Source organism: Cucumis melo, chromosome 9, assembly GCF_025177605.1.
Source record: "Cucumis melo cultivar AY chromosome 9, USDA_Cmelo_AY_1.0, whole genome shotgun sequence".
NCBI classification, from domain to species: Eukaryota; Viridiplantae; Streptophyta; class Magnoliopsida; order Cucurbitales; family Cucurbitaceae; genus Cucumis; species Cucumis melo.
In genome coordinates, this window is record NC_066865.1 from 14,870,456 (window position 1) to 14,896,278 (window position 25,823).

General features: G+C 34.2%; 1 protein-coding gene across 2 annotated transcripts; it reads left to right on the forward strand.

Annotated features, from left to right (window-relative positions):
- Positions 1 to 6,302: 6,302 nt before the first annotated feature.
- Positions 6,303 to 25,085, forward strand: LOC103501390 (uncharacterized). 2 transcript variants are annotated; one of them, XM_008464959.3, is made up of 12 exons: positions 6,303 to 6,480; positions 6,847 to 6,943; positions 7,151 to 7,233; positions 9,830 to 9,905; positions 10,040 to 10,107; positions 21,343 to 21,427; positions 22,290 to 22,402; positions 22,488 to 22,571; positions 22,810 to 22,956; positions 23,402 to 23,510; positions 24,348 to 24,467; positions 24,605 to 25,085. In XM_008464959.3, exons 2-12 carry the CDS (start codon positions 6,856 to 6,858, stop codon positions 24,670 to 24,672), a joined length of 1,041 nt encoding a protein of 346 aa, XP_008463181.1. In that variant the 5' UTR covers positions 6,303 to 6,480; positions 6,847 to 6,855; the 3' UTR covers positions 24,673 to 25,085. The 2 variants fall into 2 exon arrangements, with proteins under 2 accessions (XP_008463181.1, XP_008463182.1); XM_008464960.3 differs by having other exon boundaries at positions 6,444 to 6,637.
- Positions 25,086 to 25,823: the final 738 nt, after the last annotated feature.

Consider the following 25,823-nt stretch of genomic DNA (forward strand, 5'->3'; position numbering starts at 1 on the left):
CTATGAATTTATAGGATGGTATAACTACAATTATATGAAACATCAAATGTACGTAGGAATGTTAGGCTTTTTTCTCCCTTTTCTCTCCCAATGCGTTTCTCTTTCTCTTGCACTTAAAAGAAATTAAGTGCAAGAGAAATTACACTACTAAAAATAGAAATTAATTAGAGAACATTTATGTTTAAAGACAAAATTGTCATGAATGTATAAATGAAAATTCTTTTATGGAATGAATATATTTGGCAAAAAAGATTCTCTCCCTCCATACTTTATATATAGTATTGACTAGTGTATTATCACGTGCATTTGTATGTGTATTTTTGTATCAATACAATTATACATTTCGTCCTCAAAGAAATATTAAAGTTGGAGATGCTGATAAATTTATGCAACACAATGATTGGTCAATGAGTATGATTCATTTAAAAAAGTAGTATGATTTTTATCTTTTTTTACTTTTTCTTAATCTTGAATAATATTTTCTCTCTAAATCTTTACTAATTCACTAATTACATAAGGTGGGGTTCATATTTTTCAGAACTACATTTAACTTTTTCAATGATGACTAAACTAAAAAGATATGGATTATTTTTTTAAAAAATATAACAAATCGATAAAAGACAATTAAAAAATAATAATAGAACTATTTTGAAAACAGAAAAAACTCATGGCCTACAATGAAAAATACCAAAAATGCCTCAGTCAACATGTGATTAAACAGCTACACGTGTCGGGTAATCTTTTTCTAAATAATTGTGTACAACTGTCTAAGCAAGCGATCTACTATCGTTTAGGTTATGATACACGATCATGTAGTTGTTTTTAGTAATAGAAAAAAGGCTTCAAATTTAAATAATCGAGTTAATCACGTTAAACAATCGTGTTGACCATGGCAAAAGATTGTGTTGATCATGAAAAACGATAGTGTTGATTATGGTAAGCGATTATGTAGTCCAATGTAAATGATCGTTAAAAACTTCAAATCTAACGATCGTGTTGACCATGCTAAACGATCGTGTTCACTATGGTCAGCAATAATTAAGATCATGCTAACACGATCCTTTAGATCAATTAAACAATGGGAAAAATGCTTTAAATTCAAACTATCATGTTGACCATAGTAAACGATCATGTTGACAAAGATAAACGATCGTTTAGATCATATCAAAATGATATTTAAACGATCTTGATATTCTCGAATATGAGGAAGATGAAAATGAGATAAGAGATATAAACAGAAGAATAAATCATTTAAGAATAGAAGAAAGAAAATCTAGAAGCGAAGATGAGAAAATCTAATAAGAGAAGTGACGAATCGTATGCACTTGATATTAAAAAAATATTTAGGAGCATGGTACACGAATCGTATGCACTTTGAAGGAAAATTTTGAAAATTATGAAAATATTGCACTAACTTGATCTTTTGCTTTTTGTTAGACAAACCATAAATATTTTTATATTTTATTACATTTATGAAAAGTAATCATTAAAATAATATTTGGCATATTTTTAATTCAAAGTTTACATATTTCTAAAATATAAATGTGATTTAACTAATTTGATTAACTACTTTGATATTAGAATTTATTACCTGAGAATCGAGAGGGTGATATATTTATTATTTTTTAGAAATTTCAATAATTCTTGTGAAGAAGGTTTTCAACCTTTGGAAGCATTAGTTGAACTTTGAAACAAGGTCGAGAAAAAACAATACTATTAGATAGAATATAATAATTAATTAAAATAAATATATTATTTAATTATAATCCATTTAATTGTACTTCAAATTAATTCAATTATGTTCCATAGTTGTGTTGTTTAGTTGGATGAATGATTTATTTATTTATTCAGAACAAAATCTTTATGAGTATGGTACACTTTTTAATTATTAGAATACATACAAATAAATTTATAAATGATTTTTAAATATAACTTTTAACCCTTTTAGAAAATAACTGATTACTTTTATTAATTAGCAATGCAACAGTACTTAGTGTATTTTGGAATATTTATTTATGAAGATGAAACAATTGAATTTAATTATCTTAATTTTATTTGATTATATTAGAATTATTGGATGTAAATTTTTTAGTTCATTAATCGAGAATTAATTGATTTTGTGAAAGTTAAAACTAATTAAATATTTGTTGGATAAATATTTAATTAATTAAAGAATTTGATTTTTGGTGTTAGGGTGAATTGAATTAAGTTATAGATAAGAATTATGGTTAATTATATATGTATATATATATAATTAATTAAATTATGGAAAGGTAAAAAATAAGTATATTATTGGTAAAAATATAATTATGGTGAAAATATATTTATATTTTGAAGAAAGAGAAAAGTTTGATGTGATTGGAGAATTATTTAATGAAAGAAGAGAATGAATTTAATTGTTGGAGAGGAAAAGGGGTCTTTTAAAAAATATAACAAAACGACAAAGTATTTACACTACATAGAACAATTTCGAGAATGAAAAAAGCCTAGAGACCCACCATGAAAAATACAAAAAATGTCTCGTCAATCACGCCGTTAACAACGCACGTGTAATATATTTGCGATCGTTTAGATTTGCTATTGTTTGGTACATGATCGTTTAGATATGGCTACAATTTATTTTTTTCAATTCTATCATTTAATTTTATTACATGATCATTTAATTTGATTACATTTAAATTTGGTTACACGATCGTTTAGATTTAGGGATTTTTTTTCCAAAATTTGGTACACAATTTTTTAATTCTTTTGGTACACGATCGTTTAGATTTCTCTACACCATGATTTGTTTTTTTTACACGATCATACATTTAAATTTGGTTACACATCGTTTAGATTTGATTGTTTAAATTTGGGTTTGATCGTTTAGATTAAGGGATCCAAATCTAAACGATTTTTTTCAAAATTTGGTACACGATTTTTTAAATTCTTTCTTAACTCAAGTCGAACGACGAGTAGTCAGAGCATTCAGTCGTTGTTCTTCGATCATGCTAGACGAAGTTGTTTCCTTGTTCGTTGTCTATTCGTTCTGAACCTCGCCAAGTCGAAGACAACTCCGTTTTACATGCGTTGATCTGTTCGTGTGCTGAGTTCTCCTTCAGATAGTCGTTTCCTTTCTGTCCCAAGTCGTGCATCTCTTGCAAGCTCCCTAACCCAAGTCGTGTGATTTCTCTTCTTCTATCCGAGTGAGCTAGTTGCTTTTCCAGCTGAGCTACGAGCTTCCCTTCACTTTTCCAAGCCATTTTCCTTTTAAACCATCTTTTGGATGAACTACAGCGAGTTCTCGATTTGGGTTTAAGTATACCCATCAAGAGTTAATTATTAGTCTAAAATAAATTAATTTTGGATTAAGTTGGATTATTTTCTTAAAGTTTGATTGTTTTTCTTTGAATGTGTAATTGGAAAATTTTGGAACAATTAATTGGTGGAATTTTTCCCCAACCAAGGTTGAATTGGTTTCAATCTCAGTTTAGGTTAGTTTGTTTGTATTTTAGTTCGACCAAGGAACTTAGCTAAATTTGAGGTAAGGGATTTCTACTACCGGCTAAAGTTGAAATGTATCGTATGAGATGGTTTAATTGTTTATTCATAGCATTAAAACACAAACAATTGAGAGCTTTCGACTGAATTATGTAGTGGAATGTCTGAAATCGATATATGTGTGAACTTTCATATCTTGTTTGCTTATGCATAGGTTTGGATGTATTGATGGCTTGCTACATTGTTGATTGAACTGAGATTTGTACTAGCATGCTTATTTTGACTAGTTATGCATTGAACTGGATTATTATTGATAGTTTTGATCATATTTTGATGTGACAATCTTGGACTGTTTAGACTGGAATGAACTTATCGGGACTGAGGAAAAACTGTTAACTTTAGCTATTGGATAGTGTACCTTACAGGCAAGTGTCCTACGGGATCACCGTATATTATGTTCCTACGGGATTACTAGCTTGATTAGGTAAATCCTACGGGACCATTAAACTAATTAGGTGAATCCTACGGGATCACAAGACTGTTATGGTGCAAGGTACCTCCTAATAGGAAGTTGACAGTTTTTATTCCTAATGAGACTAGTAGTGGATCTCTTACTAAGTATATGTTTATACTCACCATTTTCTATGTTTAATATTTCAAGCAAAGGTAGAGGTAGAGTGTAAGGCGCTGATCGCATACCACCTCCACGATGAAGGCCCTACGATAAGGATAATGCAGGAAGAGAGTTCTGTTGGTAAAACACGTTTTGGTGAAAGGGTTATGCGATGAAAGACCTCTACGTGAAGAGTGTTACACGACGGACAAGTGGGCAAGTTGAGCTACTTCACCTAGAAATAGTGATGTGGCCCAAATGTCAGTAGGTCGACAATTGATTAGACCCAACCGCCCAATCCAAATTCAGGACAATGGGCTGACAAATACACGTGGCGTTTTAAGATTGAACCACTTCTTGCCGCCGGCAAGAGAAATCATTCCGGCATGGAAAAACTTGTCGGAAAGGTCTATAAATAGAAGATTTTGGGTCATTTCATGTTGCTTTTACCATGAATTTATTAAGAAGGAACGGGGGAAGTATTCAAGGATTCAATTTGTGGAACAAGCTCAATTTCGGTAAAGATTTCGAGGAGTGTAAGGAAGATTTTTGTTGAAGAAGCTAGGCTAGGAGCTAGTCGACGGTGACAATGAGTGGTTCTTATTAAAAAGAATTTTTCAAATGTATTTAAATCTTTAAACCTATTTCCATAAAAACCATGATGTATGAAGTTCCACTTGCTTTCAAATTCTCAAAATGTGTGATATGTGAATAAACTGAAAAACTAGAACTTTCAATAGAAAGAAATGTTCTGAAAACCAATCCCTCTAGACCTTATATGGTAAATATGTTGTAACATGTGACTTGTGAAGTACATTATTGATGAGGTTAGTATTATTCAGGAAAATGAAAATGCTTGTGAGATATTAAAATGCTAAAAATGTAAAAATACTAGGTGTACCTATATTTAAATTATCAATAAAATTTACATTCATGAAGTCTACATTCCGCGTTAAGTTTCTTGTGATTGTCTTTTAATTCCGCTTACTAGACATTCTTCGCGATTACTTCCGAAGAGTCTCACGTGAGATGGATAAAGTGAAATTTGAAAAAAAAAATTTACTTCAATAAAATAGATTAATTTATTTTTAATGTTTTTACATTTTCATGACAATAAATATCTGTCACATAAAAGTGAAATCCAAAACAGCGTTTTTTTCTCATCAAAAACACGAATTTTGACATTTATGACATTTTTTTTCTTTGACATTTATGATATTTTTTTTCTTCTCTCCTTTCAATTTAGGTTGTAGTGAGGTGTCGTGGTAGGTCATTTTTGCAAAAAATAAAAGCCCATGAAGTCTCCATTATATTTTCATAAATTCTAGATTTTCCTTAGAATAGTATGGGATTTATTCGTCACTTCTTTTTCTTTTTTTTTTCTTTGTGTTTTATTCATCTTTTTTGCGATTTCTTCATATTCTCTTCCAGATTTTCTTTATTCTATTTTTAAACGATTTTTTTTTTCAAATCTCCTATTTCATATTCATCATTTTCAATGATATGCTTTGAAGCTATTTCATGATTGTTTCAATATTCTTCTTCATCTTCTTCATATTCGAGAATATCAAGATCGTTTAAATATCGTTTTAAATGATCAACACAATCGTTAAATTTTTTTCACGATCATTTACATTGACTACACAACACTTACCATAACCAACACAATCATTTATCATGATCAATACGATCGTTTAAAACATATTATTTCCTTGTACAATCGTATATCCTTAAAATATATCTTACACGATCGTGTAGTTATGGGATACGATTTGATATAATCGTTAGATAATATATCTTGAAATAAATCCAATGATCTTTTGGATATATTATACGATCATTTATCAATATCAAAATGATATGAGTACAAGATCGTGTACCAAAATCGTTTAGATTTGGTATAAGATCATTTAGATGTTGTACAAGATCATGTACCAAGATCTGAATTGTTCAATATTTGAACGATTGTGTACTAAGTTTTTCACGTGCTTGTGTGATCGATTAATCATGGGTATTTTTGTTATTTCACGTTGTGAGCTTCTGGATTTTTTTCATTTTCAAAATTATTCGATACAGTATACATATTTTTACGTCTAGTTCTATTTTTTCTAAAATCCCCAAATTAAAAATATTTACAAAATCTAGTTTCAAAAAAAAGTTAGATGAGCTATAAATGTAAATCGTTTCAATTTCTTTATTTGAAAATGTCTCTTCCAAAAAAAGTAATAGACAGTTTTTTTTGGTCTAGCACAGGTTATTGCGTAAAAAGGGAATTTAGAAATTAATCATAAAACTTTTTGAAGTCTTAACGCTTGAATTTTTCGTCGCGCAAAAGCCCCCCCATTGGACTTCGACAAACGACCAGATTCTTCATCCCTCCTCGTTTGGTACAACTCCTTCGATTACTATATTTTTTTATCACTAGTTCCTGCAATTGTTTGATTTCTGCACGAATTCTTTTCCTCTTGAGAATCTACGCATTAAGATTTCCGAGAAAATCACTCCTCGATCTCCAATTTTGATTCATCGAAACGGATCTTTGAGGTTCTGGATTTTTTGTTTTCCAAGTTTTTTTTTCTCCATATCTTTATTGGGCGATTTTGGAATTCAGAATTTTCAATTATGTGGGAAAGGGTTGGTTTTGTTGTTGATGGAAGGCGTTGGAATTTCTCAGTTTTGATATGCAAGATGATTGCCAAAGTTTGCTGTTTATAATTATGAGATGTTTTGCTTAATTTCTTTTTCAATGACAGGAGGTAAACATGGGCTTAAAGCAGACGATAAAGAGCTTGGATGCGTTTCCTCGAGCGGAAGAGCATTTGTTGCAGAAAACACAAACTGGGGCGTTTGGTAATATGAGAGGGCATGGCTTCTCTCTTTGTATTTTTTCTTCTACGATGTGTTATTTAACATTTATGCTTCTTTATCTCCAGTATGGTGGTAAATTTGAAGTGTATATTGTTCTCTTAACTGTTTATCTGTATTTTTTTTTTTAAATGTTAGGCTCATTTGTTCTGTTTTGCTCCACTGAATATTTTACTTTTTTTGTGTTCACAGTGTCTGTTGTTGGATTAGTCATAATGGCCACACTATTTCTGCACGAACTGAGATATTATCTCTCCACATATACTGTTCATCAGGTTTTTATTCTCTCTATTTGCTACCTGTATCACATTTTCTTTGGATATGTACTTATTTGATAGATATAGCTGCGTACTGAATTTTGTTTTTGTTTATATCTGATAAGTTACTGGAAACGAGTAAAGTATTATGAGATCTTGACAAAGAAAAATCCTAAGGAATATCGTTAAAGCTATTGTAAATCACCTTTGGTGGGCATTCAATTCCTTTCATCAATTAATTTTTTGTTTTCCTCTCAAAAAAATGAATATGAATAAAGCATGTTGACAAATTTCAATTATGTTTAAAGCTATTATTAGAGATAGATTATTGACATGTTTTGGGCCAATGACTTATATTAAGCTATATGTGAGCCTATGTATAATTACGTGTCCTTTCACTGGAGAATCAATTTGGTCAGAATATAGTTGTTAAATTCCTTAGAAAGAACATACTAAGAAGCTGCATTATGTTCAAGACTTTTAATCTTTTCTCCCATTTAACCTCCTTTTTTTTCTTCTTTTTTTTTAAAATTTTTAATTTGAACATATTTCTCTCTGCCCTTCTACCTGATAATTGCTTTGATAATGCTGATCCACAATCCATAATTCATCCGCTCTTCTATATAGTCCATAGCAAGTAGAAAATATAACTCTTCCCGCAATCATTGAAAACTTTGAAACATAGCTTCCTAATTTTTCTTGCTGTAAAAGCTTTCTAATTGTTAGTGAGGAAAAGATATTTTCTACAAAAGGGTTAGTTCCACATTCACTTATGTGATAAAGGATTGCGTCCTCTCCATTGTTTCCAACCTTCTAATTGGTTGATGTATATGGTACTGTCTTAGAAAGAAGAAATTTCATTCTTCCTTTGTTAGCTTGCAATGAGGTTGTAACAATGACTTTAAATGTCTCTTGTTGAACTTCTCCAATTTCCTTTGGAAAATAAGTTTTGTAGAAAGTTTACGCCTGAAAAAATGAGATAAGTAGGATTTTTCTTTTTATCATTTAGGATTGTAAGTCAACATTTTTACTGATTCATTTAAGAGGTCGAGAATGAGTAGCAGGCTCCACAATGGATGTTTTTCCCATACCTAATTTGACTTTGTACCATTGGTTTGGTGACCATTCATTGTCTCCATCCTTCTGGAAGAATCTCAATGTCTCTCGTCGTCTATAGAACATTTTCTGTCATTCCCAGTAGTGATTAAACCATCTTCATTAAATTTTCATTTTCTTGTGCTTTAGCGTTTGTGTTATGTTTCCTCGAATCTCAATGTCTCTCTCCATGGACAGAACATTTTCTGCCATTCCCCATAGTGATTAAACCATCTCCATACTAATTTTTATTTTCTTGTACTAAAGCATTTGTTTTATGTTTCCTCAATTGTACCACTTGCAGTCCCTCAAAAATCATTTTGTTGTTGACTTTCTAGTGTGGTCCGGAAGCTTTTGTTCTTTTTCATTTGGGTTCCGTTGTTCTCTTTCCAATAGGAAAGCAACAGATGTGGCCACTCTTCTTTCTTTACTTGAGGATCACCCCTTTGGGTTGGGGAGAAGGGATGTCAGATTTTGGAGACCCAATCCTTTGGAAGGGTTTTCATGTAAGTCTTTCTTTCATTTCTTGGTGAATCCTTCCCCCCCTAGGTGAGTTGGTCTTTTTGGTGCTTTGGAGGATCAAGGATCCTAGGAAGTTGAGGTTCTTTACTTGGTAGGTTCTTAACAGTTGTGCTAAGACACTAGACAGGCTTGTCAGGAAGCAGTTGTGCTAACATGCTGGACAAACTTGTCAGGTAGATGACGATGCTCGTTGGGCCTTTTTGTTGTATTCTTTGTCGGAAAGTGGAGGAAGACTTGGGCCATATTCTTTGGGTTGCATGAGACTTTACAAGTGGCGTCTAGGGTTACTTTTTCCAGACATTTGGTATGAGTGTTCAGAGATGGTGCTATGATCGAAGAGTTTGTCAATGCCAAGTTCACATTGAGCTTAAGGCAACACGATTATGCTCCTGTCATATGTGCTCAGGGAATACAAATTTCACCCAGAATGCACATCTATTATGGAGCTATACTCGACCTTTACTAACACATGTATAGTATAGGAATGTTTAGTCCCAGTGCATACCCCACATACACCCATGTTTTGATCCTTGCATAGCTTCAAGGTCCTCCTTTATGCCTTGTCGTGCACATTCATCTGCTATGATGGGTGTGTTAAATGGTAGTTTATGGCCTGTGCACTACTACCTTGCTTAGCAATTGTGCACTCGCCTAACTTGCTTAAAATAATGAGCACGCCGGTGGGCATGTCAGACACATGTCAAGGGGCGGTGTCGGACTCCAACATTTGGCCACTTCAGGAGTGTCGGTGCTTCTTAGCAAAAATATAGTATTCAATCTAGAGTACATTTGGGCAAAAAAAATCTTAACTATAATCATCCACAAGTCCAACCCAATTAAATATTATACAAACGAATACACCCATCTTGTCATTTCTGACACTATTGAGCTAATAGTTAAATGTTATCATTTTATGTTTAGCTTTTGTTGTCCTTCTCTTGGAACTGGTTAAAAGTTAGGAGATGTTTTCAGTAGTTTAACCTTGTTCTTATGACAGATGTCTGTAGATTTGAAACGTGGAGAAACTCTTCCCATTCACATAAACATGACCTTTCCTTCTTTACCTTGCGATGGTTAGTATTAAATGTCTTTTTGATCATATGCTGTGTTGGTTTCACATATTGTTTTGCTTCAACATATCTATAATTTACTATTGTTTCATAGTGATAAATGGTCAAATGCTCAGTTTTTCTATATTGTTTTTCAGTCTTAAGTGTAGATGCAATTGATATGTCAGGAAAGCATGAAGTGGATCTTGACACAAATATATGGAAAGTAAGATAATTTCTTGATAATTTTTTTATTTCCTTGACTTCTTTCCGCTTTGCATATTCTTGTGCATAATGCATGAAGTATATGTGTGTTTATTAAAAATGAAACTGTTGAGCACGGACATGAAACTAATTCGAATTATATCAATGTATGTCTATTTACATATAAGTAACATATCAAATAAATATGTGTGCAATAGATGGATCCTAGTTTGGTTGAAAATCTCCATTACTGGTCAAGAAATCTCCTTTACGAGTCTACAAGAGAGCACATCAACGAAAATTAATTACATCATAATAACACATCAATATTTTATAAATTCCATTCTTTCCTCCCAATTTACTTGTTTACCAAATGCGTTGATTCCTCTATCCATATGCCTCTCACAAAACTTTCGCAGCATTAGTCCATAACATTTTAGTTCTCCTTTTAAACTCATAACCATGTACTAAGTAGGATATATAATTATTGGCATCCAAATGAGTGAAAACTTTATACTTGGATGAGAAACTGAGCTTAGGTTGAGAGTTAGGGATGAGGAAATTAATGACTTTTTATCATAAACTTTTTATCAAATTAGTGAAAAATTCTGCTGGGCTAGATATTTTGAGGAGAGGAAAGTACCTCATTTTATGTTTGAGAACTCCCTTTATTCAAGGTGAACCCCCATAACAATAATAAGAATGAACCCCAATGATGAATTGATAATCGACCCCAAGAAAGTTACACAACTTTGGGTTGGAAAGATAAGATCAAGAAGAAAGAAGCTCCTGAAAATTTCAAAATTTTCACAATCTAATGATCATGCTAGATTGAAAGTTCTAAAACATGCATTCTAAACATAAGAATATAAAGAAAGCTCAAGAGATTGAACTCTATGATAACTTCATTTAAACTCCAATTTTACTTCAAATATGAAAAAGGACCTTACTTGAATAGGTTCTGTTCTATATGTTTTACAACTATGTCTTTGGGTTCTACTTCTACGTGAAAAATACATCACTATCTAAACTAAATGAAAGGTCACCATATAAGGACACAACCTTTCATCTATATTGTCTGGTTTCATCCAAAAAGCTGCAACTCCATACATGAACCTTTAAATACACGAAATTAAATTTGTACATAATGCATTAAGGATGTGGATGAATTTGGATTTTCAGATTCATTGAATCTCTTGGTAGCCTTGAAGCATGAAGGGTTGAAAATTTTCGCCGTAGCTTGGAAGTAAACATTCAGTGGTTCAAGAAGACTTTTAGCTCTAGCTCTTGACATTCCCACTTATTTCCTTATCATCTCTTTTTCTTCGGGAAAATTCGTCCTCAAATCTTAAGGATCTCCTTGTGGAGGAACTTTATTTTAAAAGAAAAACAGAAACAAGACTTTTCATTGAAACAATTAATGGGTTTGATGCTAAAAGTACATGAGATGAAACAGAAACAAAAGTTCCAAACTTGCCAAAACAAGGCAAGAGAGAACCATAATACAAAACATAGACTGAACTTCTTCTTTTGTAGTCATCATCTCGTGCTCATTCCAACAGTTGGATTGTATCATCTTTTTATTAAATGTGAACTTCACGTGTGAAATAATCCACGCCTTTTGCCATGCCTCCAATGAAGCATCAAGAACACAAGCAAATTAGTAGGGAAGAATTACTTGGAAAATAAATTCCACTCTCAAAAGGGATATTGCTCAATTATGCTGGAACATTAGATTAAATACATCCATACATATGCCTTTGGTTTGAAGGGGTTATATTGAGAATCAACCCATACTTCCTTTTTGTCCAAAGACTCAGGCTTCCCATGTCACACATGCCCCCTGAAGTGAAAGCCTTTTGCAACATCGAATCTCCTTTTACCCCTGAGGAAAGGAGCAATGGAAACTGATGCTCCAGCCAATCGACCATCTACTATTCATTTTAGAAACAACATTCATCACATTCTCCATCATTCTATTTATTGTTGTTCAAGTCAGCTTTCTTATATGTCCAGCATCCATCCTCTTGTATGTCTGGAAGAATATTTTGATTTATAGGGCATTGGTCGTCCTCAATCACATTGTGCACCTGGTACTGCAGCTTTAGTTTCAATCTAATGCAAAATGGCGATGGGATCTCCTCTTTCTTTCCACCTTCACCCCTCCCTACCCAAGACCTCATGCTATTGTTTTTTTCTTTTGAAAAAAAAAGGATTTGTTTTGTATTCTGTTATGACCATTGAATCTCTTACCACAATCACCGTAGATATTTTTAGAGGAAGATAAAGAACATCTGTTAGTCTTTTGGCCAAGGAATATGTTATCTTTTCCATGAAAGCAATGAAAAGTTGTTTTCTTTCCAAAAAGAGGAAGCAACAAAAAGAAACTTCTGGGTTGATCTTCTTATTACAAGATGTATCTAACCTTATATTTATACTTCTAAGTAGGGATATTTCCCCCGTTCTCCATCCCTGCTTTTTCCCCTTTAAATTTACTAATATTATTGTTGTTGTTGTTATTATTACTATTATTATTATTAAAAAATTTATTCTCCAATGACAGATAACTTGATATGTCATCCAACTATTTATAAGGATAATTAGATAATTTGATAGATGGTATTGTTTTATTTCTGTTAGGAGGTTTAATAATTTTCTTTTTAAAGGTAGATTCTCAAGAATTAAGCATTTAAATAAAAATATTCTGCAAAACTTAACTATTTAATTAAAACGAAATTCTGAAAAAAATTCATTTAATTTAATTGATTTGTATCAAGGAAAAGTATGGAAGTAACAATTCTTTGCAAGTCTTTAATTCTTCACAGGAATCCCTTGCTAAATTTATAGAAATTATTGTGGGGACATGCCACATCCCCGTGCTGCCCATGATTGATCTTAACTAATTTTTTCTTTTGAAAAACATTTTTTTTTTTTTTGATAAGAAACAAATATATCCATATAACAAAAGAGAACAACCTAAGGGCAAGGGACAAGAGGGCCCTCCCCAGGAGAAACTAAAAATTGATGGCCTTCCAACCGTTGAATATCATAGAAAGGCTATAATTACAAAAGTATTTGGTGTAATTCGTACTCCAACAAGAAGCTGTATGTTGCAACACAGCCCAAAAGAATCAAAAGAATTATAGCTATATTAAAAAATTCTACTATTCCTTTCTTTCCAAATGCACAAAAGAGACCGGGTAGCACATCTCCATAAGATGTTTCCTTTTGGGCTATAACCTCTAATGTTGAGCCCTTCAATCAACCAACTATCAACCTTACTAGGAAAACAAAGCTCCAAACCAAAAATTCTAAACAAAGTGTTCCAAGCTTTCCTAGTAAAGAGAGTGCAAAAATAAGTGATCCAAGGTCTCCTCTTCTTTGAAACAAAGGCAACACATCGAGGGGCTGAGCATAGTCTACTAGAACTTTTTGGAGTTTCTCATGGGTGTTAAGTCTCCTGGAAGCGAGCGACCATAAGAAAATTTTCACCTTTTTTGGAATTTTAGTCTTCCATATGTGATGAATCAAAGGAACAGCAATGGAGGGGGATCTTTTGGTTAAATTGAGAAAAAGTAGACTTCGTAGTAAAGCTGCCATTAGCGTTAGGAGTCTATTTAAGACTATCACCACCATTTGGGATAGTGTTTTTCTAGTTAAGATATGTTTTTTCAGTTAAGATATGTTTTTGAGAAAACACTATCTTAACATACTAAAAAGCATTCTATCTTAACTAAATTCTTTTTTGGAAAACATATCTTAACTAATCTTTTTCATTGGGAAATATTGGAAAGAAGATGAAAACAAACACAAGATATATGTGGAAAACCCTAGTACAACGAGAAAAAACCACGGTAGAAGTTGCTCTTATTATTTTCTAATAATCCAAAAATAAAAGGGGGAAGAATATATATAGGCTACACCAAGCCCTAACAAATAAGGAATTAAAACTAGGGTACAATAGATTACAAAAATACCCTTGAGGTTGAGGCTATAAACAATCAACTAGCCTCTTATTTCCAACATATTTCCAACTCTCTCCCTCAAGGTGGAGTGTAGATGTCAATTAGACCCAACTTGCTAACATAAGAGTCAAATTTCTTTTTGAGTAATCCTTTGGTGAGAACATCGACAATTTGTTGATTGGAAGGGATGTACGGAATACAGTGCGTGCCATTATCAAGTTTCTTCTTTATAAAATGTTTGTCAATCTCCACATGTTTCATTTTGTCATGTTAAACTGGGTTATTAGCTATGCTTATAGCAACTTTATTATCACAGAAGAGCTTATAGGTAACTCACAATTTTGGTGTAGACTAGACAAAATATTAGATACCTAGATTAGTATAGGGTTAGGGGTATAAAGGTAATTAGATATTTAGGTAGTTGCATAGCTTATTAATAAGAAGTTGGAGAGGGAAGGGATCAGTTATTTGTGAGTGGGCTGTTCGTCCTTGAGAGGAGGATAATAGAGTGTGTTTGTTCTTGTTTTCTTATAGTATTTTGTGTTTTATTTCTAGATTGATAATCTATCAATCTTTCTTTGAATTGAAGTTTCTCTTACCAAATTGAATAAAGAACATCTACACTACTATTCTATCAAATTGGTATCAGAGCGTTTTTACCTGAGAAAACGATAGAGAATGGCGCAAAAATGGATCGAAGAGAAGCTAGAGATCGTTGATCAGGAAATATCGGGGACACAAGTGGAGTTACACAAGTTGCTAGCAATCAAAGAAAACTTGTTACCCTTGGCAAAGAGCATCGAAAGATTGGGCATCCAAAGGGAAAAACAACAACTATTGCTAAAATGCATCGAAGGAATAGCGAAGAACAATTCGACAATCTCTGGAGGAATGGAAGGATTGTCGAGTAGAGGATCGACGATTGAGAGTATCATCGAAGGTGGAGGTACGACACTGAAGGAAATCAAGGTAGAAGGTAAAAACAAACAAGTCTGAAGGGGATGAAAATTCGAACAACCGTAGCAAATTCAAGAAGGTTGAAATACCTGTGTTCAGCGACACTGATCTGGATTTGTGCCTATTTAGAGCAGATCGGTATCTTCAGATTCATAAGTCGACGGATTCCGAGAAGAAGTTGCTGAATTTGGAGAAAAATCGAGGAAAGCGCGGTTGCAATGGTTATACAACAAGATGAAGATGATGGCGAAGAGTGACCAAGAAGAAACTATAGAGGAAGGTCGACGATGATTACCTGTGAGGCCCAAAATGAAGACTTGAGTGAAGAAAAAATTGCTGCTCAAAGAAGCAGAAAATGGCTGGATGCGGCGGAGAGAGAAGACGCTGCAGTTGCCAATCTACGGTGGCCCGATAAGGTGGTCTAGAGTAGGGGTAAATCGCGTGAAGAGGAAGAAGATGCTACCCACGTGACGGTGCCAATGACGTGGCATAAATTGATAAGAAAGAGGGTTAGGGCAAAAGAAATAAACCCTAAAATCTTGGGTTTTATTATTTCAAGGGGATTTCAACTTATTCTAAATAAAACATTGGAGGCCCACTCTTTCCGTAGATGAAGTTGGGGTGAGTTCCAAAAATGGGAGGGCAAAAAAAATGCCTAAAGGTGGGTCCCGGAAATGAAATTGCCTGTAGTATGATTTTGGTCTTTATTATGGACTTGGATCGTTGGAAGCTTATGGCTGTTTTAAGGAGGGTAAAGGTGTGCTGGCCCAAGATAACTGGCATTTGGAACAACAATTTGATTATGGGCCTAGCCCACTAGAGAAGAAGAGTTTGAAAATTAAACACTTGGTGGTAATATGCAAAGGGTTAATTATGACAACGTGTTTGGGAAAAGGAAGATTCAAGAAAATTAAGCTGCTTTGTGGGCTGAAGAAAGATGATTATGTGCTTTGGGCTGAAGTCAATGGACCTTATTGGAGATCAGAGTTTTTCAAACTGAAAGGGAGAATTTTTTTTTTCACATTTATTAATAAGAAGTTGGAGAGGGAGGGGGGATCAATTATTTGTGAGTGTCGTTTATACTTGAGAGGAGGATAACGGAGTGTGTTTATTCTTGTTTTCTTATAGTATTTTGTGTTTTATTTCCAGATTGATAATCTATCAATCTTTCTTTGTACTGAAGTTTCTCTTAGCAAATTGAATAAAGAACATCTACACTAGTGTTCTATCACAAAACTTTCTGCAGCCAGATCTCTTCACAGATTCCCAAACTCATAGCTCTATATTCAGCTTCAACACTGCTACTAGTGACATCGTCCTGCTTTTTACTCCTCAAAGTAACAAGATTACCCGACAAAGATACAGTATCCCAAAATGGATTTTCTGTCTGTCATTGATCTTTCCTGAGCCTAACTGATCCAAGTAACAATACATTTTCTGTCAAGTTCCTAAACATCAGACCTTTACTTGAAGTAGTTTTCAAATACCTTATAATACGATTCACAACTTGCATGTGTTATTTGTAGGGTGCTGCATAAACTAACTCCCAATACTAACCACATAGGAGATATTTGTTCTAGTGTGGGATAGATAAATCAACTTTCCCATCAGACGTTGATACTTCTCTTTATCAACAAGAACTCTATAAACAAAATTTCTCAGTTTCGCATTCCATCGAATATCAGCATGTCTACATCCAATCATATTTGTTTCTTTTAATAGGTCAAGAGACTATTTCCTTTGCGAAATAGAGGTTCCTTCCCTTAATCTCGCCACCCCCCATTGCAAGGAAGTACTTCCGATTTCCTAGGTCTTTGATTTCAAATTTGTCATCGATCTTCTTTTTCAGCCTCGTAATCTCAGCAGTATCATCTCCTGAAAGGACAATGTCACCGACATACACAATTAACACAACAATTTTCCCAAATTCAAACATTTTTGTAAACGGTGTGTGATCAGAGTATCCCTAAGTGAAGCCTTGAGATTTAACAAATGTTGTAATTCTAATGAACCACACCTTGGGGGATTGTTTCAGACCACAAAGAGTTTTCCAAAGCCTACAAACTTGGTAGTTAAACTGAACTTCAAAACCTGGAGGAGCACTCATGTACACTTTTTGTTCCAAACCACCATTTAGGAAAGCATTCTTTAAATCAAGTTGATGGAGAGGCCACTCTCTGTTGACTACAACATGCAGAAGAATCCTAACTGTGTTTAAGTTTGCCATAGAAGAAAAAGTCGGAATGATCTACTCTGTAGGTCTGAGTGAACCCCCTTTTCTTTATAAAAGTTTACATGATTTAATGACTAAAGAGACGCTAACCAAGAAAAACCAATTCTTAATTCAAACACCAATAGCAGTAGAAAAATAAATATTAATTGTAGTGCCTCAAGAGAGTTTAGAGTAATCACTCATTTGCATCCCTACAGGACCTAGTACCCTTTCTCAAGACAATTGGCATGTCAAGAGAGGGGTCATAACTCTCTGGTTTGTCTGAGTCATCCTGGTTGTTCTCACCCACCTGTTTATCTCCTAGAGTTTCATCACTTATGGCAACCACGTTCTCTTCTGGAGCTATCATTTAGTCATATCTTCCTCGGTCACATCAACAATATCATTCTCAACACCCAAGTTATTATTATTAAGTTCAGTCATGCCTTGAGCTTGTGTTGGTTCAGATTCATGAGCCGGAGCCAGCGGAGTAGTAGCGCGCATCATTTCCTTTCTAAAATTCTTCCTGTAGTAAGTTATCTAAGGAACTTGGTTGGTTGGTAGAATGGTGTTATGGAGGATGGGTTCAAGAGGCTTAGTAGGAGCTAAAAGAATGAAGGGAATGGGCCAGTTAGCCTCTTCACTCACTCTCCCCTTGAAGAGGATTCACCAGAAAGAAGGATTTGTCCTCAAGGAAGGTGACATTCGTGGACATGAAATACTTTCGAGAAGGATGGTAAAACTTATATAACCTTTTCTCGTCCCACGAAAACACGACTTGGCAGGAGGAGCAAACTTAGTATGGTTAGGACCATGACTGTGAACAAAGGTAGTGCACCGAAACACAAAGAGAGGAACATCACGAATAAGTCGTGTGGTAGAGTAGAACTCCTTGAGACATTCAAGAGGTGTTTAGAGGTGGAGGGCATGAGATTACATTCTATTGATAAAATGAGCCACAGTGAGGATTGCATCCTTTGTAAGTAGGAGGGAAGAGAAGCAGCATGACAGAGCAAGCAACCTCGAGGAGGTGATTGTTTTTTCGTTCAACCACCCCGCTCTGTTAAGGAGTATAGGCACAGGAACTTTGGTGGACAATCTCTTTAGAGGGCAGAAATTCATGATTTAGGAACTCACGATTGTCATTGCAATGCAAAATAGCAATTTTTGCATTGAAGTGTGTCTCAATAGTTGTGTAAAACTGTTGAAATATTGATAAGATCTCAAATTTATCAATAAGGAAAAAGATCTGTGTGAGACGGGTATGATCATCAATAAAGGTCACATACCAACGTTACGTGATCTGCGAGGGCCCTTAAACATCACTATGAATAAGGGTAAAAGGCTAGGTAAGTCTATAGACCTAAAACGAAAACAAGACTATGCTGTTTTGCATGAATACACACATCACAAGACAAAGTAGTGGCATCCACTTTAGAAAATAAAGAAGAAAATAGATATTTCATATATTGAAAATTTGGGTGGCCAAGACAAAAAAGTGCCATAACATACGATTTTTTTTAGAAGTAGAAAATTAATATGACAATAAACATCACTATGAATAAGGGTAAAAGGCTAGGTAAGTCTATAGACCTAAAACGAAAACAAGACTATGCTGTTTTGCATGAATACACACATCACAAGACAAAGTAGTGGCATCCACTTTAGAAAATAAAGAAGAAAATAGATATTTCATATATTGAAAATTTGGGTGGCCAAGACAAAAAAGTGCCATAACATACGATTTTTTTTAGAAGTAGAAAATTAATATGACAATAAACTAGTCCTATAACAATTCCTAGAGGAACCTTCGTTGTCAAGGAAATAGAGTTCCCTACTGTGTCAGGCAGTATAAATCATCTTCCTCGAGCTGACAGCTTGACAATGTAGATACCTTGTTATCTTACTAATAGATAGTAAATTGTAAGATATTTCAGGCACATTCTATAAAGTGAGACCCTCAAAAGGGGAAATATGACCCTTGCCTGCAATAGGGGCAAAGGACCCATCTGCAATCCTAATCTTTTCATTGCCAGCACAAGGAAGATATGCAATAAAATGTTCAGAGGATCCAGTTAAATGGATTGTAGCACTTGAATCAAGTATCCAAAATTTATTCCTATCGATGTTGATAAGACTGAAGGATTGAGAGTTACCTAATTGTGATATGACTCCAAGAGAAGAAGTATTAGGATCACCTTGGTTCTTTGCGGGGGGTGGGGTGTGTGATGTTCCAGTAACTTCACACATAAATGCCTTACCAGAATTATGCTTGTCATTTGTCAGTTGTTCTTACCATATGGGAGTTGACCATGTAACTTCCAACAGTTGTCTTTCGTATGCCAAGGTTTCTTGCAATGTTCACACACCAAGATAGGCTTTCCATTTTGTTTTTCACTATCGTAACTAGAGGACTTCACACTGAAGGCCACAGAATCAGTGGCAAAAACAACCACGATGTTCATTGCACTTGTGCGATCTTTCTCTAGACAAACCTCATAACACACCTCCATCAATGTCGAACAAGTCTTTGCCCTAGTATACAACAATGAACTAAGTCAAACTTGGAATTCAAGCCAGCAAGGAATCATATGTACGATCAACTTTCTCATTTTGGAGTACTGAACACCTCCACAAGAACAATCTCGAACAATCTCTCGACACAAATCCATCTCTTGCCAAATCATTAACAATTTGTTAAAATATGAAGTAGCATCCACTATCCCTTGCTTGCACTTGTGAATTTGCTTACGCAGAGTATAAAGGCGAGATGCATTCTGCCTCTTTGAGTATAACTTCTAAACTGTATCTCGTATGTCCCGAGTAGTAGCGGCATATGATAAGGGTTTCCTAATTTTAGGTTACATACTGTTAACACAAACCGTAGTAGAGAGTTCTCTTCTTTCCAGATTCGCTCTTGAGGGCTTCCTGGTCTAGGTTTCGGTACCTCTCTTGTTAGGTATCCAAATTTATGATGCTCTTCAAGAGCCATCTTATGGATTGAGACCACGAGGAAAATTCTGGTCATTCAATTTCTCCCTTCCAATTACTCCTATGGAATTTCCCATGGAGCCAAATAAATAATTTGTAACAATTAAGTTAGAGAAAGAGGTTACTGGATTCTCTAAATACATCGGTAAGACCGAAGGAGCGACAGAATTTGTGGCGATTATGGAAGCACCTAGAGCTGCCTCGAGAGCAGCGATTTGTTGCTGAAAACTTGTTTGAAAATTAGCCAACTGTCGTTGAACCATTACTAGAGATAAACTAACCAAACCTTGACGTCATAACTAGGCGACTGTGATGAGGAAAAACTTGGTTGCTGCAAGAAGCTTGTTACCACGACAGGGAATTTACCTTTGTGCTGGGCAGACAACTCACTAATCTTGTTTTGGCTAGGGTTTCCATCAAAGGGTTGTGGCGGTACTAGAGTTGATGGATATGCAAGGATTGAAGTTAACGATCAATGGCGACTTGGACAGCAGTGGCAGTATTGGAAGTGGGAAAAATGGCAGCAGCTGTGGCTGAAGTGAGGCTGGTGCAAAACTAAGGTTATCTCGCACCTGTTGCTTTTCGCCAATGACGGCTAGGGTTTCATCACCACACTTCGAAACCATATTGAAAAGAAGAAGAAGACAAATACAAGGTATACGTGGAAAACCCTAATACAAGGAGAAAAAACCACGATAGAAGTCGCTCTTATTATAATGGCGGCTAGGGTTTTGTCACCACACTTCGCTACCATATTGAAAAGAAGAAGAAGACAAATACAAGTTATACGTGGAAAATCCTAATACAGGAAGAAAAAACCACGATAGAAGCCGCTCTTATTATTTTCTAATAATCCAAAGAATACAAGGGGGAAGAATATAAATGCATTACAACAAGCCCTAACAAATAAGGAAATAAAATTAGGGTACAATAAAACACAAACATACCCTTGAGCCATAGACAATCAACTAGTCCTTGTTTCCAACATATTTCCAACAGGAAAACATATCTTAACAAGCATTATCAGTTTATGCTTCCTAATAAGCATTCTTTGCCATACTTGCAAGCATAGTTTTGAAGTAATTCCATAGTCTATGCATGCTGATTATCCAGAGTTTCTTGCTTTCTGCAGCTTCGTCTTAACAGCTATGGACATATCATTGGCACTGAATATTTGTCTGACCTTGTGGAGAAGGAACACGTTGATCACAAGCATGGTAGTGCCTTTTTTCATTATCCACATAATTATTGGTCTATAAAGTTCGTTTTTCCCCCCTTATATATCTTCTTGGGTACTTTAATATATTATTCTGTCATTGAGAGTTGAACCATCTAAGTGAAAGATAAATGTTACTACTTTTTCAATTGTGTTGTGTCTCAAATCAATTGTAAATTATCTCAATGAAGGGGGTAAACCTCATTTCTTTTCTTTGAAAGGTAAGATGTTCTGACTGAGACAGATTTTCATTGAAAGAATGAAAATTGCATAAAAAGGGTAAAATAAAACAAACACCAATTTTTACATCACTCATGCCACCTTAGGTTTTTAAAATATAAAAAAATTAATTAAATACTTTCCTCAAGAAAAAGGGTAAAACAAAAAGAAGATGAAGTCTAATAATTTATGTGTGTAAGCGTGAACTTAAAAAAGCCTAGTGTTGGTTTCCCTGTTTTGTTATTTACTTTGCAGAAGTGTTTAAAAAATTATGTCCAGTGATAACACTGATAAAGAAAAGAAGTAATAAGACTTGCAAAAAGTTTCAAAAATCAAATGGTTATCAAATTAAGTAATATAATATAATTGTTGTCACTTATTTTAAAAAGAATGTATACTTTTAAAAGAAATCTTGAGCTTAACTTGAGAACATGCGACTTCTCGCTCTGGTTAGACATACGTTTACCACACTAAGCCCCACTGTTTCATGAGAGTCCCAGTTTCTGATTTCATGAGAAGCCTATCTGTTGTATAAGTGAATTATATAAATGAATTGTATAAATGAATTGTGAATCAGGAGATTATTAGATGCGGTCAATTTGCTTCTCTATTTCACAAGGTCATCTGTAAATAACCTTTGGCAGATCATGATCATGACAAGGAGAAAGATCATCCCCATATACACGGCTTTGATCAAGCTGCTGAAAATTTGGTCAAAAAGGTTAAGCAAGCCTTAGCAGAAGCACAAGGCTGTCGGGTAATGTATATGCAATTACTGGACTGTAATATTATTTACCTCCTGGTTCTTCATAAATATAAGACAAGTGCAATCTTTTTTGCAGGTTTATGGAGTTCTAGATGTCCAGAGGGTTGCTGGGAACTTTCATATTTCAGTTCATGGCTTAAACATTTTTGTGGCCCAAATGGTCAGTTCACCCTATTTTTTTGGTGTAGTTTCTCTTTCTTCTCCCTGATCTTGATCACCCTCCAATATATATTGACATGTGTTCATGCCATAGAAATTGACACAATTTTGGGAGTTTAGTCCGAATGCAAAATGTGTTGCTTTCATTTCTCTCTTTTTTCGTGATGTCTTTCAGTGAAGCATATTCCATCTCACTGTGCCAATAATTATTTTGACCATTCTCTGTTGTCTTTTTGCAGATTTTCGGAGGGTCCAAACATGTGAATGTCAGTCACATGATTCATGATTTGTCCTTTGGCCCAAAATACCCTGGAATTCACAACCCACTTGATGGTACAGTTCGAATTTTACATGACACAAGTGGGACCTTTAAATATTATATAAAGGTAAAAGTCCAAACGGCCGTAAGATACATCTGGTGCATAATTTTTTTTTTACAGTTTCCAAGATAATCTGATGTATAGTACTCTACACATACTGATATTGGAGCTGAGAGGCTCCCTCCTACCCCTCCGATCCTTTCCCTCTCTCACATGGTAAGGGAAATTGAAATTTATTTTTCATGGTAAGGAAAACCTGTTATTGCCCGTGCGTAGCTCATATTGCAGAATAAACTAATTTGTAAAATCAGGAAATCAACATGACATCTAAGAAATTTGATGTAATAATGAGATCCGTACAGTGCACCTGTATCTGCCCTGTTTGTTCCAGTTAGGAATCTTCTTTTCCTTGATCGTTTAATTCTGCTCTTATTAGCTATTAGCGGTATACAATTAACCAGTGAACACTGGATTTAAACTATATTACATGTTTTTCCATGTATTATTGCAGATTGTTCCAACTGAATATAAATATATCTCAAAAGATGTGTTACCTACCAATCAGTTCTCAGTCACCGAATATTTCTCACCGATGACTGACTCAGATAGGTCATGGCCAGGTCGGTAGAATTTCTTATTATAATTTAATCTATAATGGATTGCTTTACAGTCACGAATTTTATGTTTTTTTTACCATGGATGAGAAATAGGCTTTATACAAATTATTTATAAAATTTTACACTAATTCATCAAATGTTATAGACAAGAGTAAGGCCTAAGGGTGTTTTGGAAGTGATTTTGGGATCAGTCAAAATCTTTTCTTGCCAAAATCATTTTTCCTTGAAGGTCTTTGCATAAACTAAAATTGATTTTAGAAAAATATAAAATTATTTCAAATCGATTTTGGAAGAATTAGTTGATAGGTGATTTTTGTTAAAGGGATTGACCGGGAATCAGTTCCAAAATGGTTTATTTCAGTTTAAATGGTTATCTAATTCAGTTTGTGTAAAATGTGTTGGTTGCTTGACAGTTTATTTGTCATTGAATTGTTAATAAAATAAACAATTGTATATGTTCTGAATTTTCTTTCAATGTATATTGAACATTCATCGCAGTCAAAATATCAACCATGCATATAGGGATTTAATGATAAAATAAATAGAAATAGATATTTACTATAATTATTTCTCAAATAGAAAATAAAATTGAGTAATTTGGATTCTAAATTAACTTTTGGAACTCAATCAATTCTAAATATAAAATCACTTTTTAAATTTTTGTACCAAACATAAGATTGTTTAAAAATCAATTTTACAAAATCAATTGTTCCTAAATTTCATTTTCTAAGATTACGGCCCTATCACTCTGGAACACCCTAAATGTGTTAAATGTGTTCGTATAGTTATTCAAACTCAAAGGCCAGGTTGAAACTTACCATTGTTTTCAATGATGTGCAGCTGTTTACTTCTTATACGATCTATCACCAATCACAGTGACCATCAAAGAAGAAAGACGGAGTTTTCTCCACTTCATAACTCGGCTTTGTGCTGTATTAGGTGGCACCTTCGCTGTGACAGGTTCGAGAAATTATTGATGTGTTTTTTCGATGATTTTGGAATCATTTGTTAAGCATAAGTAACATAAAGAATTAGACAACTTCCTTGTTTTACCTTTCTCCCGGCCAAAATAATGATATCTTCTGCTAAAATCACAGGAATGTTAGATCGTTGGATGTTTCGGTTTCTTGAGGCTCTGACAAAACCAAAAAGAAGAATCCGTTGAGACATTTGGGGGTTAAATCTCCACGAATACATTTGTTCATCAGCAAAAGAAACCCTGATGCTGAACTGCTTAAAATAGATCCTCAAGCGTCCGAGCGTGAATGCACAAGTTTGGTGGAGGCAACTCAGATAAACTAACTTTGGGCTTCTTTTGTAGAAAGTGATGCTTGAACAAAAGTGCTCGTCCTCGTCTCTCTTAAAGCTTTTCCCCAGTTTCTTGTGTTGCAAGTAAAATAGTGGATGCCTCTTCTTTTCTCTAGTTTTCAAAAGAATTATACGGGAACGAGGGGTTATTGTACAATTATTTTGATAATTCATAGGAGTTCGTCATCTGTTATTGCTTCATTGTCTACCGACATCCTATATGATTTTAGTTTATGACTATCAAATACCGATTCTTATGAGCTTGGTCTACTTTAGGCGTTCACTTCTTGCTTCCAATGAATTTAGTTTTTTCTGTCTTCATGGAAACTGCTTACATTCGGAGTTATTTTTATTGGTGATAAAAATTTTCTTTTCTCGTTAACTATTGTAATACTTTTGGATTTGTTTTGATTTATCAATCCTGTTTCATTTGTGTGGTAAATGGAAGTGGAGTGATTAGAAAAATCCTGAAATTGGTTGGTGAAAAAATTAAGGGTAAAAGTACACTATTGAAGTTTGAGATTCATGTCTATTTGGTCTTTAAAATTTTAAAACAGCACGTTAATATTTTTCTTTTACAAAATACTTTTAAATGATCTCTAACTTAATGGAATGTGAATTAAATCGTCGTGTGCGGACTTGGATGTTTTGGGTGTTGACTTAAATGTTTTGGATGTTGATGGCGTCTTAATTTCTTTGATGAGTTGGAAAATAAATTATAAAATAATTTTTAATTGAAATACCAACTAAATGTTAAAATATAGTTGTTTCTCCATAATGCCTTAAACCATGATTACATTTCAAAAGTTCAATTCGTATCATTTATCATATTTTATCGACTATGCAATTTTTAGTTCGTTCCTGGCAAAGATGTGGCTTAGGTCTACACTATTTTGCTGCAGAGTTGCCTTGCACCAAATACATTTGTGCTCTGCTGACGAGCTCATCAAAATTGATCCTCGAATGGGTTAAATCCCAAATCTCATCTATATCTTTAGTGTCAATCTG

Coding starts and splice junctions, on each gene's coding strand:
- LOC103501390 (XM_008464959.3), top strand. CDS start 6,856: ATGGGCTTAAAGCAGACGATAAAGAGCTTGGATGCGTTTCCTCGAGCG. Junction 7,234..9,829: donor CCACATATACTGTTCATCAG/GTTTTTATTCTC, acceptor TTCTTATGACAG/ATGTCTGTAGATTTGAAACG. Junction 21,428..22,289: donor ACACGTTGATCACAAGCATG/GTAGTGCCTTTT, acceptor AACCTTTGGCAG/ATCATGATCATGACAAGGAG.